General features: G+C 47.0%; 1 protein-coding gene across 1 annotated transcript; it reads right to left on the bottom strand.

Moving 5' to 3' along the window:
- Positions 1-10,764: 10,764 nt before the first annotated feature.
- Positions 10,765-14,975, bottom strand: MAFB (MAF bZIP transcription factor B). The gene is made up of 2 exons (XM_081947593.1): positions 13,187-14,975; positions 10,765-12,775 (listed from the first exon to the last, which is right to left on the bottom strand). The coding sequence occupies exons 1-2, from the start codon at positions 14,158-14,160 to the stop codon at positions 12,721-12,723; spliced, it is 1,029 nt and encodes a 342-aa protein (XP_081803719.1). The 5' UTR covers positions 14,161-14,975; the 3' UTR covers positions 10,765-12,720.
- Between the last annotated feature and the right edge of the window lie 4,071 nt (positions 14,976-19,046).

Genomic DNA, 19,046 nt, shown 5'->3' on the forward strand with positions numbered 1-19,046 from the left:
ACAGTTAACAACCCAACTTTATCCCTGGAACACTGCCAAGCTAGCCCAAGTTAAGCTAAATCTTAAGGCTACTATATCCAGGCTGCAATGCTCTGGATCCCCGGTAGATGACAGCAGCGAGACACAACATACTCTTGTTGGAAGAAATGTCCATCTGGGTTCAGTTCCAAGTGGGGAGAAAGACACTGGAGACATGGTGGCTGTTTGGAAAGATGTCTTAATGATGAACAGGATCACATGGTTTGAGGTCCTGGGCAAAAAGGGAAAGAATACCCCAGTTTTATGCCCTCTCTGGGATTTTGAATTTGAGCTTGTATTCTGATTGGTTGTCAGACTCCCGTGGGGCCATGCAGGGGTAACATTGTAGGTTGTGTTTTTGATTGACTCTTGCTGGGTGATGATGGGCTTTCAGATTCCTATGATGGCTCTGCCTGAAGGAGGTAGATCTTTGTTATGTAGAACTGGCACCGTCCTTAATGGCCCATTAACAAAGGAGGGAGGATGAGTTTCTTCCTCCCTTTTAGTGGAAATATTCTGCCCTTTTAATATTTCCTAGAATATTTCATTTTTCTAGGACAGCTCTCTCTACTTCCTTCCAAGAATCCAAGGCTGTTTTGTATGACAGCTGTACTGAATAAGTAAATGTGCAGTGCGAACATATCTCTACAACTTCTGGGTAGGTTTTCTAGCTTTAAGCTCCCATAAACAAATATTGAGAAGGTTATTCCTTCCCCATAATAAACATGTCCAATTGTTCCAAAGCCACAATGCTTCCTAAGCCTCTTTGCTCAGAAATTAGTCCCATTTGATTCTTTGGATTTACTTCCAAGAGAGGCTGCAAATTTAACCACACTTCTTTGGAAGGAAAGTTTCATTCAGGTTAAGCTCAGTCCCTGTGATATCTCAGACATGTCCATATAGATTTCTTGACAACAGTATTTAAGTCATTTGTCTTTGTCTTCTTTGGGGATGTTTATTTCAATTTCCCTGTCTGGCCTATAGCCCTGGGATCTCCTTGGGCTTTCCTGTCATACCCTGATCAGGTCTGACCCTGCTTAACTTTCAAGATCAGCTGGGATTACAGTTAAATTTGAAAATGTCCATGAATAAATGTTTGCCCTTGGATATGTTTTTATATCACTATTTTAAACTGAATTCATATCCTGTTTTCCCCAGGTTATATGTATCATGGTTCACTCAACCTGCATTTTTCAGGGTTCCCAGGTTTCACTGAATGACAGACGCATCACCCGATGGAGATCTGGATTCTCAAAAGCTAAAAATCCTTAGCTAAAATGTAGTTAAGTTCTCTTTGGTTCAGTACCTTTTACTGGAATATATATTTATAATACAGATGTGAGAAAGCCCTAAGCAGCTAGCAAATACCCAACAGGTTTACTAACCCAGATAGTTTTTATTCCTAAGTATTTATAATCATGATTTTATGTACTAAGTGTCAGTTATATTTCTTTTAGGATCTTTGGCCTGCCACACTTTCTATTATTTCACTATGCTGTTTCATTAGTGTAGTAATTGGGAGGGGGGAATAGAAAGGAGTAGAGTTTCTCCCCACTCTCAGCCATCTATACCAGGAGATCTGACCTGCTACTCAACCTCTTTTTAAAAAAGTGGAATATTTTAATGCAAACTTTAACCAGCTAATTGATGGTTGTCTCTCTACCCAGATCCTCAGCTGTGTTTCCTGCTAGTCTTGCTTATAATACTGGGTCAAAATCTTCTTAGCAGTTCTCTTTTATTTAAAATTTATAGCTATGTAAATTTTTCTATGGTTCTTAATGATCATTCTTGTAAAACTGGGTGATCAAACAAAATAATTTGATTTTGTATAAAATGCAGGCTTTCTGAAGCTACATTATGCAAAACTCCAAGTTGGGGGAAAAAAATTCCCCTTTAGGAAAACTTGTCTCTTACTTTTCATGGATACCCTCAGATATATGCCAATATATCTGGCATTTTCAGGATTTTTTGAAAAAACCTATTCCAGTCTATAGCTTTTGAACTCCCTGGAGCAGTGTTTCTCAAACTTGGTGACTTTAAGTCCTGTGGACTTCAGCTCCCAGAATCCCCCAGCCAGCATAGCTGGCTGGGGAATTCTGGGAGTTGAAGTCCACAGGACTTAAAGTCGCCAAGTTTGAGAAACACTGCCCTGGAGGAATTCCATCTACGTAAGTATTAATCAGGTGCAGCCTTATTGTGTCTAGTGACTTTGTGTTTTTATTGAGACCCAGTGCAGTTTTAGTAGGGCTTCTTTTAAAGGTAATCCTCTGTTTTTGTTTACCAACCCTGGTTTCTTGGATAGATGGACGGCCACCTAAGTTAGATGACAATTAATAACACTTAGGATTTTCTAAGTCCAATTCCCAGGTAGTAATCCCCAGGTAAATTTGTAGACTGGAGATCGCAACATTTTTTTTTGGCTGTAAGAATTAAGATTAATTGTATGATTGATTGAAACTTACTAAGTGCCCAACTTCAATGGTCAACAGTCATTAACAATCCCATCCCACAAAAGTACCAAGATACCATGTTCAGATCCTTTAGTGACTCATACTTTGAGTTTATGTACAATCGCTCATAGATCAACTAGACTTACCTTGTAGAGAAAAGTTCAATAACATTTGTCTCTATGTCAAAGGGAGGAGGCAAAGAACAAAGTTCAGTGCAAAATCTTGGCTGTTACCTATTGTCATTTGCAAAAAGGAAATATACTCTTGGATGAGTCTGGCATCTTAGTTCTACCATGAAAATACTTCTAAGAATCCCACAAACAGAAGAGTGATTGATATTGGTTGTCTTTGCATATTTTCCCACCTTCTCCTGAACCATAAATAATAAACTAAACACGGGGAACTAAGGGAACTAAGTTAAAAGTTGGGTGATTTATTATTATTATTATTATTATTATTATTATTATTATTATTATTATTATTATTATTATTATTATTATTATTATTATCTCTTTTATTCATTAAACATGGAACTCAAGTCAATTGAACATTTAAAAATGTATCACAAATATCATTGACTGGTGCTGATCGTTGATACGGGTTGCTACCAGCACCCTGGGTATCACAACCAAGTATCTTAAAACATACAATATTCTGAGTAGCACAGTTTTTTGAACCGCTGGTGTTATTGCAGGAAGCTGCAATTTCTTTATGTATTTTGTAAAATTCTTGGACATCATACCAGCTGCCCAGATGACAGTGGATATCACTGTTACATGTTTCATGCATACTCATGTAGTTTCGATGGCTGGTCACGATATTTCGTGATTTTTTTTTCCAGTTCTTTTTCTTCGACTCTGGCGTCTCAGTATGGTGATATCAATAAGTTGTACACTTTGGTGGTGGTGGTGGTTGCTTTCGTTTAATTCAACGTATTATGGGAACATGGGTTTTAATCTGGAGGCACCATACAGCTCTAATAATAACAAGTGGTCATTGAAAAGCATTGCCCTGCATAGTTTTTCTAATCCCCTCAAATAGCTGTTCATACTGCAACTTCATTTCATGTTTCAGCAAATAACCATCTCAAATAAAAAATGCCGAATTAATATTAAAGCAATGCCTTTATAAAACCAGTTTACAGTTTATAAAACAGCATGCAAACTTTCAGGTTGTGAAAAGTTCTTTATCAAAAAATATGGTTGAGAAAAGAGAAGTTACAATATTCTAAAACATGTTTGCCTTACATTACAGTCTGGCAAGATTTTAGTGGGTGTGTGCTATGCAATCAAGGTCCTATTAGTACAGACGTGCTATTACTCATTAGAGACACTCCTGACATGCAAGGAAGAAGCAGCAAATAAATAAGTGTTGGATTCGCATTTTTGGAAAAAAATAAATCCAGCTGTTCAAAGACAATCTATTCCTATTCTTGGGTGTGATACACAGATTGCTTGTATAATTGAGCAGGCTGTTATGTATAAGAGCGTATTTATTTGAATGTCCCACTGTTTTTCTCATGGATCAGGTTGCACTTCCATTGCTCCAAATCCTTTCCCGTGAAGTTAAGTCTTATGGATTTAAAGGTGGATAGGTGTTGGTAGGCATATAGTCCATGACTATTTTGTTTCCGTGTGAGTATGAAGGTACTATGTCAAATTAAGCATCTAGGAAATTTATTCAAATTATCTGATTTCTGCAATCCCAAGGAAAAGCATTTTGGCCTAACCTAGCTCTCTCACACACATACACACACACAGTAATAATCATAATGACTCATTTGACAGCACAGATGCAAATAAACACACCAAACGAGAGTGTATATATTGCTCAGTGAATTTGACACACAAAGTGCTGAGTTGGGGAAATTCTATTCTAGGCTAATAGTGATTTTTGCTTGGATACAGCAATTTTTCAAAATAAGGAGCATGCCACCTTCAGCTCCTAGAGGAAAGGTGGAATATAAATCCAATGAATAATAACCTAAGAGAGGCGGGTAAATTCCCACATTTGATGCCAGTGCAGGGGCCAGGATCCACACGAGCTCTTTTCCGACCTGCTCAAGAGAGAATTGTGGGGAAGGGGCAATAAATTGAAGGTCTCAGCAGAGGGCAGCATTTGGCCAATCCTGTCTTAATTGGCAGGCGAGCATATCCGGGCCTGGTTTGGCTTTTGCATAAGAAACACCTAGCAAAATTCAAAGCTATAAGCTAGAATAGGAAGCAAAAACCAATCAATCAGTCAATCAATCACAGAACAGAGCAGTCATCAACCAATTCCATATTACTGCCAAGAAAATTCCAGGGAAGCATTCATGAAGTCATCCTGGGTGAGCTTTACACATCGAGTAACATGGGAGGGAAAGTGCTATGGAGAAATAATGGGAGGGATGACTGATCTGTGGCACCTTTTTCTTCCTACTTTCCCTGGCTGAAATTCATAAGTTCCCTGTCTACTTCATTTGCCTCCATTCGTGCAGGCCACTTCCTATTTCTCTTGCCAAGAGAGGAAATGAATGTTGCTGCAGGTCAATTTGTTCAGAGTGGGGAAGGGAAGGAGGTAAAAGAGCTTTCCGGGAAGGCAACCCAAGGCTCTTTAGACTACAAGCCCCATACTTCACCCTATCTTGTGGTGGATGATTACGATGACCTGCAGAGCATCAGACTGCCAAGGCAAAAGGCTTGAATGGAAGAGAGCAATTTTGATTTGGGGTGGTGGTGGTAAAGAAAGCTCCTGTGTATAGCATCATCCTTAAAGCAATTCCTTCCAGTGCCCCCCCCCCCCCAATAGCCTGAACTACAATTCTCATCATTCACTGCCACAAGAGTATCCCAACTGGCTAAGGATGATGAATATTTGCAATGGTTTGAGAGTGCTATAAACCTCAGAAGTCTGTGTTTAACACAGAGGGCATTTTCTTTACATAAATATAATCCAACCATTCAATGCCCTGGAGCATGTGCAAAGAGCCTTTCCTTCAGAAAGGGGGTAATGAGCACCTGCTTCCCTTGTATGAAGCAGAAGAAATAAAGCAGATACACACCTTGAGGGATTCTTCTTGGGTGGTTGTGCCCATATATATTTTTTCTGATTTGTATCACAGGTATATCTTTTATATTTTTTTAATGTATTCACAACCAGGCCTGTAATATCTTCCAAGATATTAATCTTGGAAGTATGACCTGAAAAAAAGTGACTTGTGACCGTTTTTCACAGTTATGACCTTTGCAGCATCCCCATAGTCAGGTGACCAAAATTCAGATGCTCGGCAACTGATTCGGAGGCATGTCGGTTGCAGTGTCCCAAGATCCTGTGATTAACCTTTGACAACCTTCTGACAAGCCAAGTCAAAGGGGGGAAGCCAGATTCCCTTAACTGGGTTACTAATCTAGCAACTGTAGTGATTCACTTAACAACCGGGACAGGAACGGCTGTAAAATGGGGCAAAACTCAATTCACAAGTGTCTCACTTAGCAACATAAATTTGCTGCTCCATCATGGTCATAAGTTGAGGGCTACCCCTACCGCCCTTTGCAAGGCAAGCCAGCCCAGAAAGTGAGAATTGTGCCTTCCTTGTTTTGTGTTTTCCCTCCCTCCCTCCCTCCCCAGCGGCTGCTTGTGTCAACAATTCTGCTGAATGGAAGCTCAGCTGGAAGTCAGTGTGCCTCACTTTCCTTAGGTCCTAGAGCCCATTCAGGGGGAGGTGCAAGTTAACCCTCTTGCTGCTGAAAGGTAGGGAGGAGGGACGAGGCTGCTGAGCCGAAGCCTGATAGGGCCGGCTGGCTATTGGGGGGAGGGGGAGGCGGCAGAGAAGGTCGCTTGTTGTAAATCAAATCATCCCAAGGAAGGAGGAAGAGGAAGGGTGATGGGGAGGGTGGGGTTGCAGTGTGGCACAGCCAAGGACTCACCTAGGTGGCTCAGTGGCTAAGGCGTCGAGCTTGTTGATCAGAAAGGTCGGCAGTTCCGCGGTTCGAATCCCTAGTATAGGTCTCCTGCGTGAGCAGGGGGTTGGACTAGATGACCTCCAAGGTCCCTTCCAACTCTGTTACTATTAAGGTTCTCTTGCCTTCCTCCTACGTTTTACAAAACGCATCTTCAAACCACAGCTGTCCCGGTCCGCAGCCAAGTCCGTAGTCGTCCCGTGGGAGCAAACGGATTCGTGACATTTGCCTTTTCTCTCCCCCCCCCCCCCTTCCTCTCGACCCCTCCCAATTGTGTTGATCTGAATCGCCCAGGAGGATCCCTGATTGAAATGTCTACCCGGGGATGATTACCGAGCAATAAACTCCGTTGTTTCTAAGTAAATAAACCTGGGTTTGGGCTACCTGTCGGAACCCTTTTTCAGAGTTCATCCAATTCCGGTAATAATGTATCGGTGGGCGGGTGTGTTCGTGATCGGGTTTTGTTTCTTAGCGCACGTTGCCCTCCCGTCAACGCGTTTTGCTTTTGTGGTCTCCTGTGATTGTGCAGCCCCCAAGCGCCTCAATCGCGTGAGAAAAAGGAAGGTTGGAAAAGGAAAGAGAAAACTTTTACCGGGCTGCAAAGATTTTGGCTGCAAATCTTCCGACGGCAGCTGCGCTGCTGGAAAGACATGTCAAAGGCCCCGGCGCGCTGCTGCCATCTAGGGTTCGTCCCGATTGATGCAGCCCAGAACTGCTGGATTCCCCCTCCCCCCCCGTTTCCTTTTCCTATTTCACCGCAACTCGCCTGTCAAAGCCGGGTAGCGCAGCTAAAAAAAAAACACGCTCCTGCGCCCCGCCAGTGTAAAGTTTCACTTCTGCCTCTGATCTGGGAAGCGGGCAGCGACTTGGATTGCGGGATCACGGGGGCCTATTTCGAAATGTCCCCTCCCCCCAAAAAAAATCTCTCTGCATGCAGCCTGGCAATTCTAGCAATGTTTCTTCTTCTTCTCAGAAATCAAGCTTATTCTAATTCAGTGTTTTCCAACCTGGACAAGTGGAAGATGGGTGGACTGCAAACTCCACCCATCTCCCAGTTGTCCAGATGGAGAAACACTGGCTTAGACACATAAACTCACAGTCCGGGCACTTTAAGGGATGAGCCTTAACATGTGCCCCGTTCCTCCACCCCCAGCGTCTTCTGGTAACTCTCCAAACAAAGGAAGGGTAGTTTTTATTTGGTGACTCACATTATGTCCTCCCCGTGTTCTTGTACAAAAACCTCATCGCAGGGGCCAACTAATTTTCCCCAAGTGGGTGCGCTCCCGCACTCCCGGCTTCCCCAGCCTGACTTGGAGAAGGGACTCCATTCGTGTTTCAGCTTTCGATATAGGATCGGCGGGGACGCTCCTTTCCCTTCGAAGCAATCAAACCAATGAGTTCAATCCCATCCCCACAACGATATATCTGTGTTGGGCTTTTCCCCCCGTTTCCTTTAACGGGCCCTTGACCTCAATGGTCCAAAACGACCGACAAAGGCATTTCGCAGGCATGGCCTGCAGGAAAAGCAATCGAAACGTCTCCAGGGGCCGAGATTGGGAAGGGGGCTCGGGTAACCCTGCAGCGGTGTAGCCTTCCCACCCGCTGACACACTTTTTGCGCGAAGGTGTCCAAAGGCCTTCCTACGCTTTTCTAAGGCCCATTTTTCTCCGGTAGAAAGAAAGCGGGGGCCGGGTTGTGTGGAGGGCTGGGGGAATGTCGCTCAATTAGCTTCTGTGATGTATTCAGTGCACGCATGAGAGGACATTAATATGCGGTGGCAGTTCCCACGAACAATATTCCTCTTAGGCCTTCCGAACAGGCCGTGCGTGCCTTCCTCCGTAGGGTAAGGGCGGCTTTTCTAAGCCTGGCCTTGCTCTTGCCCTCCGTGCTTCTTCCTAAACCACAAACTGACCACAAACCGGCTTCTAGCATTGCTTAGCTGCAGCCACCTCTGCAGGAGCTCCGCGAATCTAAAGTTGGACACGGTCGGTGGTGTGCTCTTTTTTCTCTCGCACACCCACGTTTCACTGCTGACAAAATCCTTCCCCTGCCTCTCCAGTGCTTTTTCTTCCCCAACTTCTGAATGGGGGGGGGGGGTTTAAAAGTGGGGGAGAGCCTTTCTTCCACTGGGGGCATCTAGCGACCCGCAGAAAGTCTCTCCCCCACTTTTAATCCCCCCCATTCAGAAGTTAGAGGGGGGAGCACTGGAAATGCAGGGGAAAGATTTTGTCAACAGTGAAACGGGTCGCCCCCTTATTCTGGGACGACCGGACCCTCCCGCTGCCAGTTCGGTATGCAGGAAATCTCCGGGAGTTGAACTAAACTTCGAGATTCGCTATTTGGGTTTTTTAATTATTATTTTTTAAAAATGGTCTGGGCTTACGGTGAACGGCCCAACCGAGGTGATTTCCGAGCGTTGATTTCTTACCAGCCGCCCCGTTGAGCGAAAGGGGATTCGCCTCAAACTAAGTTTTGAGGGGTCTTTCTTTTTCTTTTTTTTTACAAAGAAGGCAGCCTTGCGAGTCTGAAGCCGCCGAACTAGGGGAGATTGTGGGACCTCTCTTAAGCACCGCAGCCGATTTGTAATGGCACTCATCTTGTGTGGTGGTGGTTGTATAGTGTTTCAGGGTTTCCAAGGTCAGGGAAGGTAGCTTAGTCGGAGCGACTAAAATCATGGAAGGCAAATGTCCCTCATCGAGTATGTCCTACATTTGCCCGCCGGACTTGAAGTCGGCGAGCTGGGGCATACCCCTTTCCTTTCAGCCAGGGCGCACCGCTCTTGGGTGAAATTAAAGGCGGAAAATCGCTGCTCGAAACGCCGGTTGGCTTCGGCTCCAGCTGGTCGCGTTTTCTGACCGATGGGCGCTTTGTTTGTTTGATCTCGGGGGTCTCGGTGGGGGGAGAGTGGGGAGGGTGAAAAGTATAATTAAGCCCTTCCCTTTCGGCCGTTCCCACTCTTCGTAGTGGTTGCCACCGCCGCCAAAGGCTGGAGGCTTAATGGAGAAAAGTCGAGCGGCGGCGGGGTGAGAAAGGGGACACTTCCAGGAAGACCGAAATCCCTGCCTCCCTGTTGGAGAGTAAGGCAAGAACCAGGAAAAGCTCGCTCCTCGGGAAAGGCGTTACGAGGAAGCCCAGTTCCATAGAGGTGTTAGGAGCCTACACCGCTGTGGTGGCGGTGGTGACGATTATGATAAGTGGGCGCAGGACCAACCAGGTGTTCCAGCATTTTTATCCACCTATGGAGTCCTTCTCAAGATTGTGGTTGTTATTGTGAAGAATATAATATAATCCTCTTCCGCCCCCCAAAAAAGTGAGCTCAAAGGACTTTCAGGCCTGCTTCTGTCGGCAGTTTTGCCCTGCTCCCCACTTTCAAGATCTGGGAGATGTAACTCAGAGTGGACACGTATCTGCTACTTACCCAAACCTCAGTGGGAAAGCTAGTCTGTATAGTCACCATTTAAAACCTGGTGCGGGTTAGGGCAGGGATACTGGTTAGGGGGCTTAAGTGGGTGTGGAGGTTAGAGAGCGATGCTATGCTCAGGTAGAATGGTAGAATAAATGAAGGCAGACCTAGGACCTAAAATAGATATGGACCTTAGCCGATGGGGAATGGGTAGAAATGAGGGGGGGGGGATTCAGGTGAAGAATGAACATTTTAGACACCACAATCACCACACATAAATACCTCTGCCTGCCCTGCTTTTGGGAATACCTTTTCCTCTGCCACTCATCTCAAGCAAGGTCAAGTTGACATTTCCTCCAAGGGACCAATATCTTTCCAGTGGAAACACTCTCGGGAAAATGCAGGGACCCTTCCCTTGGCATTCAGGTAAAACTTGTTAGAATTGAAAGACCTGTCAGATTAAAAGAAGCTAGAAAGTTAGGAAAAAGAGGAATGTTATGGGTCATTGCCTCCCCAACTCCTTCAGTGTATTTTGCCATTAAGATTGTCTATATCATAAAGTAACAGTGTTATGCCTGTGATTTGCCTTGTTTAAATAATTATCTCAGTCCCACAACTTTCAATCAAACTCCTGTATATGTGGGAACAGGATTCGGGTACCATAATACAGTTTGCATACATCTATGCTTCCAAACAAGCCCATGGAATTCGGTGGTGTTTCAGGAATTGGGAGGGGGGAGTGTTTCCATCGGTTCATGAATCAAACCTTGAATTGCTTTTCTTGCAACTCTGTATAATTCACCTGATTGGTGATTCACCTTATTTCCCACGTTCAAGAATAATCCTCAAGAAAAAATATACCCTTAAAAATGCCATGTCAATAATATTAGTAAGCAAAAATAGGAAACAATTTTAATAACCAAGAGAAACAAAAACCAGAAACCAGTCTGAATAAAACTACAATAAGACCAAGAGGTGTTTTTTTAATATTTTTCATATCATAAGCAGGATTTGAAATTGATCCCTTCAGAACGTTTACATGAAATAAAAACATTTTCTGCTGCTGCAATGCTGTGATTTCAACACAGTTGAATCCATAAAAACCCAAAAGTTTAGAGGGGTATTTTCTGATGCATGACTATTAATATTCACAATATTTAAAACTGCAAGCACCATGCTTTTCATTTTTCACGATTCTTGGTATTACTGTTAATTTATAAACTAATACAAACTCAAAATGCATCCGGCCAGCAGTGCCAGCAAATTCTAAAAGGAAACTAAAAAATAAAGGTTTTCATTTTGGTATTTTTGTCAGTGCAACGTAAAATCCTTTTACTGACCTGCAGGAGGAAAAAGAAGGGGGAGAAAAAAAGGGGGGAAATCACAAGAAATAATTATAATAAACACCCATAAATTGCCAAACTACTAAAAGTTTTGGCTACACTCACTGGCTGCGTGAAAAAGCGGAATAAACATTGCAAAAGCTAAACTTGGAAGCTGCAAAGCTAAAACCACCTTTTTGAAAGAGGAAAGCTGTTTTCCCCCTTATGTATTCTGAATTCATTCATCCTTTTACAGAGGCATAAACTTAAAGTCTAATGGGAACTCTAATAAACATGAGCTGCCTCTGATGGAGTCAGTGAAATTGACTCATGTTTTAGTTAAGAAACCCAGTGGCTAATTGTTGCTTTGGAGAAGAGAGAAAAATAATTGCAAATCTTTCTTTTTCTGAGCCAACAATGAAATCAGGTGGCCCACATGGATGGCTGGGTCATGAATGATGGACTGTAGCAAAACCCAACATTAAAATTATCCCTTGTCGCCACTTAAAAATATATTTCTCTCAAATTAATGTCTTTTTAAAAATATATTTCAAAAAGTGACTTATAAACATTGGCAGTCACTTGGAAGTTAAAAACCAACTGGATACAAAGGAACTTGGTTCTTTCTAGTCTAGTCCTTAATTTCAGCAGATTTGACCTCCAAGTAATTTAATTAAGATTGGGGAATTAAAAGAGGCAAAGGGGGAGGGGACTCTTTCTGCCCCAACAAAAACCAAAATGAAAACTAAATGAACAAAAAGAACCTACAGCTTTTAAAAGTGCACCAAATATACAAGGATGTTTTCTGAATGCAAAATGCCCAGAATTTTTTTTTTTTTTGTAGGTTATGATTTGTCTGCAACAAATGATCACTGAAAACCAGCCTGCTGAAATGTTCTTGTGTTTTCGCCCTGTGCAGATTTAATGTGGTGTGGCTGATATTTACAAGCTAACACAGAGCCCAATCCCCCCCCCCCAGCTGTTCTCTTATGCAGCAGCCTCATTGATCTCTGTGAAACTTGCACAGGAGACATGCCTAGTGGGTTGAGCTCCCAATTTTTTTAAAAAAAAAAAGAAAAATAAAGCTAATAGAGTGATAGAACAAGCAGTTGCATGTGCAAGTAAAAAGAAGAATTGTTTTTATATAGAATTTGTGACAGTTTCTTATTCAAAGAAACAAACAACAGTACAACAGGGAAAAAAAAGTATGGTCGGTGATCAACAACATGCGAAATTCTTAAACAAGAAAATGGTACAAAATAGAAGTTACCATACATGTCCAGCATGCAGGATTAATATTTTTAATGCAGATTTTTTTTTGTTTTCTCTATATAATAAAGCAGGCAATAAAACTGAGGAGGCTTTTGTCTCTCTCTCTCTCTCTCTCTCTCTTTAATTTCCTTCCCTATTTTACTAGCTCGCATAGTTAAGTCCCATCTCAATTCTGTCTTTTTCAAAGCAGGCAATCTATGAAAAACCTGCATACATTGTCCTTGCTCCTTTTCCAGGCTACGGGTGCACTTCCCCCCTCGCACGTGTTCTTCCGTGGTTTTTTTTTTTTTTTTAGGAACTCCAAAGTGGGTATTCTAGATGGCTTGTCCGGTGCCCGTTCCTTTGTTTTGCAAAGTCCAGGATAAAGTTCTACAAGCAAGCAATCAAGTTGTATAAAAAACTTTTTACCAGAGAGGCCTTTCCTCCCCCTCCTCCCCACCTATCTCTCCCCTCCCCAAAGCCCCTTTGGCTGCCAAGCGGCCGATTAAGAGGAAAAGTTGTACCCTTTCCCTTCCGCCCTTCAGAGCTAAGCTAGAAACACAAGGTGCTGCCGCAGAGGTTTCCCCTCGCAGTCCTGGCCTGGAGGAAGCCCACCCTTTCCCCAGGCCTCGCAGTCATTCTTCTGACTCTCTTTTATATCAACCTTAATCTCGCTGCTGGCTCGGGAGGGTAGATGGATGGAGATGTCAGCGGAGGAGGAGAGAAGGGAAGCAAGTGGGGAGTAGCGGATGGGTGGGTGGGTGGGTGGGTTGGGGGGTCTTGTTTTTTTTAAGGACTCACATGAAGAACTCGGGAGACGACGGGTTGTCGCTGGTGGATCCAGCCTCTCGAAAACCATTGCTGGCCAGTTTCTCGCACTTGAGCTTGTAGGCGTCTCTTTCTCTGGCCAGCCGGGTCACCTCTTGCTTGAGCTGTTCTACCTGCTGAATCAGTTGGGTCTTCTCGTTCTCCAGGTGATGCTTCTGCTGGACCCGCTTGTACCTGCAAGACTGGGCGTAGCCGCGGTTCTTCAAGGTCCGCCTCTTCTGCTTGAGGCGGATCACTTCGTCCTTGGTGAAGCCCCTCAGGTGCCGGTTGAGCTCCCGCACCGACATGGAGACCAGCTGGTCGTCGGAAAACCGGTCCTCCACGCTGCTAGAAGACGAGGCGGAGGAGGAGGCGGAGGAGGAAGGGTGAGGAGGGTGCGCGCTCTGCATCTGCTGAGAGGAACTGGACGAAGTGGAGGGGGTGGGGGAGGCCTGGTGGTGGTGCGGGTGGTGGTGATGGTGCGGGTGGCCGGCGCCAGACAGGTCTTCGTGGGGGACCCCTCCGTACGGGTGGTGATGGTGATGGTGGTGATGGGGATGGTGGTGATGGTGGGCAGCGGCCGCCCGGAAGCTCTCGAAGCTCTGGAGCTGCTGGGGCACTTGGTGGGACCCGATGAGGGCTTCCACGGCGTCCTCCGGCGTCAGGTTGAGCGTCTCCGGGTTCATCTGCTGGTAACTGTTGGCCATCCAGTAGAGGTCCTCCAGGTGCGTCTTCTGCTCGGTGGGGCTGAAGCTGGGCGAGGAAGGCACCGAGCTGCAAGGGGTGCTGATGGGGGTGGAAGACACCGAGCCGGCGGGCTGGAGGCGGGTGCAGTGCCGGCCGGAGCGATCGGCTCGGCCGAGCGGCTCTTTCTTCACGTCAAATTTCATCAGGTCGAAGTCGTTGACGTACTCCATGGCCAGGGGGCTGGTGGGCAGCTCGGGGCCGATGCTGAGCTCGGCAGCCATCGCGCGGCGATGCAGCGGCGGCGGGAGCGGCTCCCCTCCGGGTCGGAGAGAGGGAGGGAAAGGGAGGTGGTGTCCCCGCGTCGTCGCCTCACTCCAGGGCCTCGGCTTTCTCGGGGGGGGGGGGGAGCCCAGTCAAGTCCGAAGAAAACTTTCTTCTCCTCCTTCTCCTCCTCTTCTTCTTCGCTGTGCGTCGCCGAGCCCGGGAGCCGCCGAGCCAAAGCGGGCGAGGGAGACCAGAGCACACGAGGGTTGCGGCCGCTCTGCTTCTGTCTGCTGCTGCCGCTTTCGCCTTCTCTCTAACGGAGAGACCGCAGCGCTAGGCAAAAAAAAGGCAAAGAGAGAAAGAAGGCAAAGGCAGCCTGCCCGATTTCGCTTTCCTGGCCAGTAACCCCCGCTGGCCGAAGGAAGGAAGGAAGGAAGGAAGGAAGGAAAATCCTGCGAGGGCGGACTGAGCTGCTGCTGCGGTGCCCCCTTCTTCCCCTTTCAGGGGGAAAATCTTTCGCTGGGTTTCAAAACAAAACAAAACAAACAGAAGAAAGACGAATAACTCTCTGCGCCTCTTTTCGTGCTTTTCTTTTGTAAGTCCGGCTCTTTTTCAACCCGCCGCGGCGGCGGCGGCGGCGATTTCTCCCTGCAAACTTTTTGCTTCGCCCCGGCAGCTGGGGGGAAAAAAGGTGGGCGATTGGCTGCCGTCAGGATCGGCGCTGGGAAAGGGGAGGGAGGGGAGGAAGGAAAAAAAGGGGGGAAGGCGCCCCACCACCTCCTCCTCCTCCTCCTCGGCGCTCAGCTCCCAGCCGCAGCCTCCAGCGCTGGGATTGAACAGCTGTGATTCGCCCAGCCGCCCCACTTGGTGCCTTATATTGTTTCCCTGACTGACACTCAAGGCGAAAGGGGCGGGCCGGCGGAGCACTCCGACCAACCGCGGCTCGGACGCTGAGTTCCTGGGGTAGCCGGGGTGGGCGGGGCTTTTCTTGAAAGAGACTGACAGCTCCCAGCCAGTCAGCTGACGAGCAGCTGGAGGAGAAGCCCGCGGAGCGGAGTTCCAGCTGCGCGGGTTGTGTTTTGGCTGCTTTAATCTTCCCGAACCCTCAGCTCGGCCGCGCTTCCCAACCCCCCCCCCCGCCTCCTTCCGCAATCAGGAAAGGTGTCTCGGCCCTGATTTCTTTTCCAACGCGGCCCCTCCCCCCACTTCCTACCTATTACACGGAAAGATTATTTGGGATTCTTGTTATTAATAATGGGGTCATTTCCTCCCCCCCCCCGCCTGCAAAGAGTGATTTTTACAACAGTCCAGGAAAAGAAGGGGGTAATAATAATAATAATAATTTTAAAAGTGGAACTTTGCTCCTTGGGAAGGGAGGCGAGAGTTTAAAATTCCCATAAAGTGAAATCGCTTCACACGTGTGTGTATGTGAGAAAGAGAGGGAGAGGGAGAGGAAGGGAGAGAGAAAGAGTGAGTAAGAAAGAGAGAGAGGTGAGAGTAAGAGAGGGGGGGCAGAGGTAAAAGAAACGGCGAGGAGAAAAATATGGTTTCACCTTCCAATCGTCTCCATACTTTTGAATGTCCCACTCAACGCCCGGAGAGGTGACGAGTTGCCTCCGCCGTTCAGCAAGTTGCAACGAAGTTGTGATTCTATCAAATCAAAATCAAAGCTGGAACGAGAGATGGAAAAGCGATCCTAAATGTGGAATTGCTTTTAAAAGCGAAGAAGCAGAACGGCAACGCTAATTCCTGGCTGAGATTGAAAGGAAAGCGGGAAGGGGGTGGGTGGGTTAGAATTGCTTCTGGGGACAGGCTGCGACCTCCCCTCCCCCCTCCCCCGTTGCCTGCCACTATTGCATGCAAAGGAGACCTTATTCTGTATGGAGGTTTTTTTTTTCCCCAAGGGGGCGGGGGGGGTCGCCGTCAGTATTTTTGTTTGAACATTTTGTAACGATTAAGGGAGATTAACTCTCTCTCGCGTTTTCGTCTCCTCCCCCTCCCCCTCCCCCAGCTGCTCTGCTTCAAACAGACATAAAGCGCGACCCCAAGTGGTCACACGAAAAATCGCATCCAGTAAAGGCGGGTGGGGGGGGGGGGGGAGGGAGGGAGAGAGAGAGAAAATTCCCTATCCAAGTCTGGAAATGAAGCGAAGCCCAGGTGTAAGGCGAGCCCGTTGCAAAGGACGTGCGAAGCGAAGAGGCTCTTGCTGCGCGTTGCAATGCCCACCCTTGCTAAACACGAGCAGCATTTTAACACCAAGCCTTCTCTCTCCCGAGAGCCCTTGTTTTATCCCTTTACCCTGCCACCTGGACACAGGCGCTCGCATGCACCACACAAAAAGGGATTTTCTTGATCGCTTCTTCAGAGAATACGGTGGTTTATATATTGATCCGATTGAACTGTTGACCTCCTCTGCTTTTTATTTTCAGGGGCAGAAAAAGAGAAAAGTTAACGATGCAAAGCGCGTTCATCTTTTATCAGGAATAGCCAGGGAGTTTCATCTTACCCAACCCGGGGAGCGCTAGGCTTTGTACGCGAAGAAACGAAGAAGGCTTCGTCCAGAAGTGAAGGGCTCTTTAAACGTCAGAAAACCCACAGGTTCTCTCCTGTTTTTTGTTTTCATCCCGGCCCCCTAAACGCGTGTATTTCGGGAGCGATGTGGCCCTGACACGCTGCAACCCGAGATACCCTTGGTTCGAAATGAATGCTAATAAAACCAATGGGATCGGGTGGTCTTGCTTCTAGGAAGCTGCTCGAAGTTCGGGGACTTGAGGAAGGAGAAGAGAAGGGGAAGGAGTTCTCTTGGGGATCTCTTGGGGAGATCTCCGGAGGTCGAGAGACGTGACTTTGGCCTAAAAGGCTGCTTGTTTTCCCCTTTTTAAACCGAAGGCGATTGCTTCTAAGGAACCAAGTAAGAGGTTCTCACAATCCACCGCCTCTTCCCCACTTTATAAGGGGAGAGAAAACTTGCAGGCCGAAGGTAAAACTTAAGTTGCGAGCCGTCTCCTAATGCTCTCTGGCAGGCGGAAAGGAAAGCCAAAACTGGGATACATTTCCAAGTTTTCGGGCGAAAGGTCCCTGCCCGTTTCCTTCCTCCGGCGCCAGTGGGCACATTACTAGTTCTAGAAGCGCCTTCCTTTGCCCCCACGGCTAACTTCCTGCGCTTGCTCCGGGGCAAAGAAACCGTGGAGGTCAGCCGGGCGGCCTCTCAGGAAAGGGAACCGGGGCGTTTAAAACTTCCCTCTTTCCCGGCTGGTTGAGGTTTCTCCTCCTCGATTTTGCTTCCCCATCCGCCTGAATCGTTCCCGAACAAGTGGCCTTGTCCGTCCACTCGCCGTCCCTGCCCTCATAAGCAACGGAGTAAGAACTTGGAAGAGAGGGGTGCGAGTTCGAATCCGGCCCGAGCCCTGTTCGGCGGGCCAAACGCTTATGGATCATCGGACCCTCCTGAGTTCTAAACGGAGGGGGAAAACTCCGCAGCCAGAGTTCCCGGGGAAGGAAAGCGCCTTAGGCCCATCTTTGGCGCAAAGCCCTCGGGAGGTGGGTTCCCGGGGTATTTAAGCGGGAACCAAATGCCACCAGAAACCGAAGAGCCCATCATTTTAAGAGAATCTTAGGATCGAGTTTCTTAACTTTGCCCTTGTTTCTTCGCGAGTTCAGTGGGAGTGACTTGCCCAGAAGGCTGAGCCTGGGACTGCTCCCTCAACTTCAATCCAGTTAGGATCGCATGTCCTTAATTTATGAACAAGATCCCCGTAGGCTCTCTATTGAGATTTATGGTGGTGGTGGTTGTTCTTGTTTGTCATAGGATTTCCGATCTGTATAATTCCTTTGATTTCACAGTCCGATCCTAAACACCCGCGCTCTGAAGAAATGCCCATCGAGTTCAATTCCCACCCTAAACGAGTTTCCTGCCTTGGAATCGACCATGCGATTGCTGGTGGATGGATGGGGACGATCCGTTTTCGGATTATGATTTATCACAGATCGTCACCCCCCCCCCCTTTTGCGACCAAGCTGAGGGATAACGCTAGGGAGCCTTTTGGAAACGCACAGCGTGATACGCGCCTCCTGAAGGGTGTTTGCGGCAGCCTGGCGGCCACAAAAGATCCCAAGATTTGGAAGCGAGGGCACCAAAGACTTGGTCTCAAAAGAAAATGCTCGGGTAAGGCGGCACCCTGGTGGAAAAGCGAGTAGCCTGAGCGCTTCCCTTCCTTCCTTGCCGGAAAAGAAAGTGCCCTTCAGCGCACATCCTCTCTCCGCCGCCGCCCTCCCCTCCCCCGGCACAGTTGTTTCCTGGCGCTTAGTAGCCAGACCGTGCGATCCGTGGAGAGCGGAGCTGTTTGCCGGCATCTTCGCTTAAGCATTCAGTAGTCCAACCTCTGCACTTCTCGTGGGGCGGGGGGGGGGGGGAGTGGCGGGCGGGAGGAGGGGCACAGGGCCCCGCTCCATGCAAAGGTAGACAGCAGGTCTGGTATTTTTTTTTCTTAACACCCCCGCACTCTCAATTAATTCTTTGTAAATTAAATCCATCCTTCCTTCTTTCCCCACTGAAGGTTTCCAAGAGCCTCCCCGGCGGCCTTTTCTCAGCGCTCTTCTCGTTTGTCATAAACTATGTAGACAGTCATAAAAAGGCGCTTCCCCTCCCTCTGTTTCAATAGCCTTTTTATTCCTACCCATTAACGGTTTAAGGAGAGACTTCCTTCACGAAATGTGGGTACATTTGGACGAACCCCCCCCCCCTCCGCAAATCTCTGATGTTATTATGAATTGGGTTCCTGGAACTTCCAGAGATTTTGGGTCTCCTTTTCCCTCAATTTACAGGCTGCTTTAAATCACTGTGGATGCTTTGTAATTTAAGTTGCCAAAACTGAATCCGTTCCGGGATTATAAAAGGTGAGAG

Source organism: Natrix helvetica, assembly GCF_964273705.1.
Source record: "Natrix helvetica genome assembly, chromosome: 3".
NCBI lineage: Eukaryota > Metazoa > Chordata > Lepidosauria > Squamata > Natricidae > Natrix > Natrix helvetica.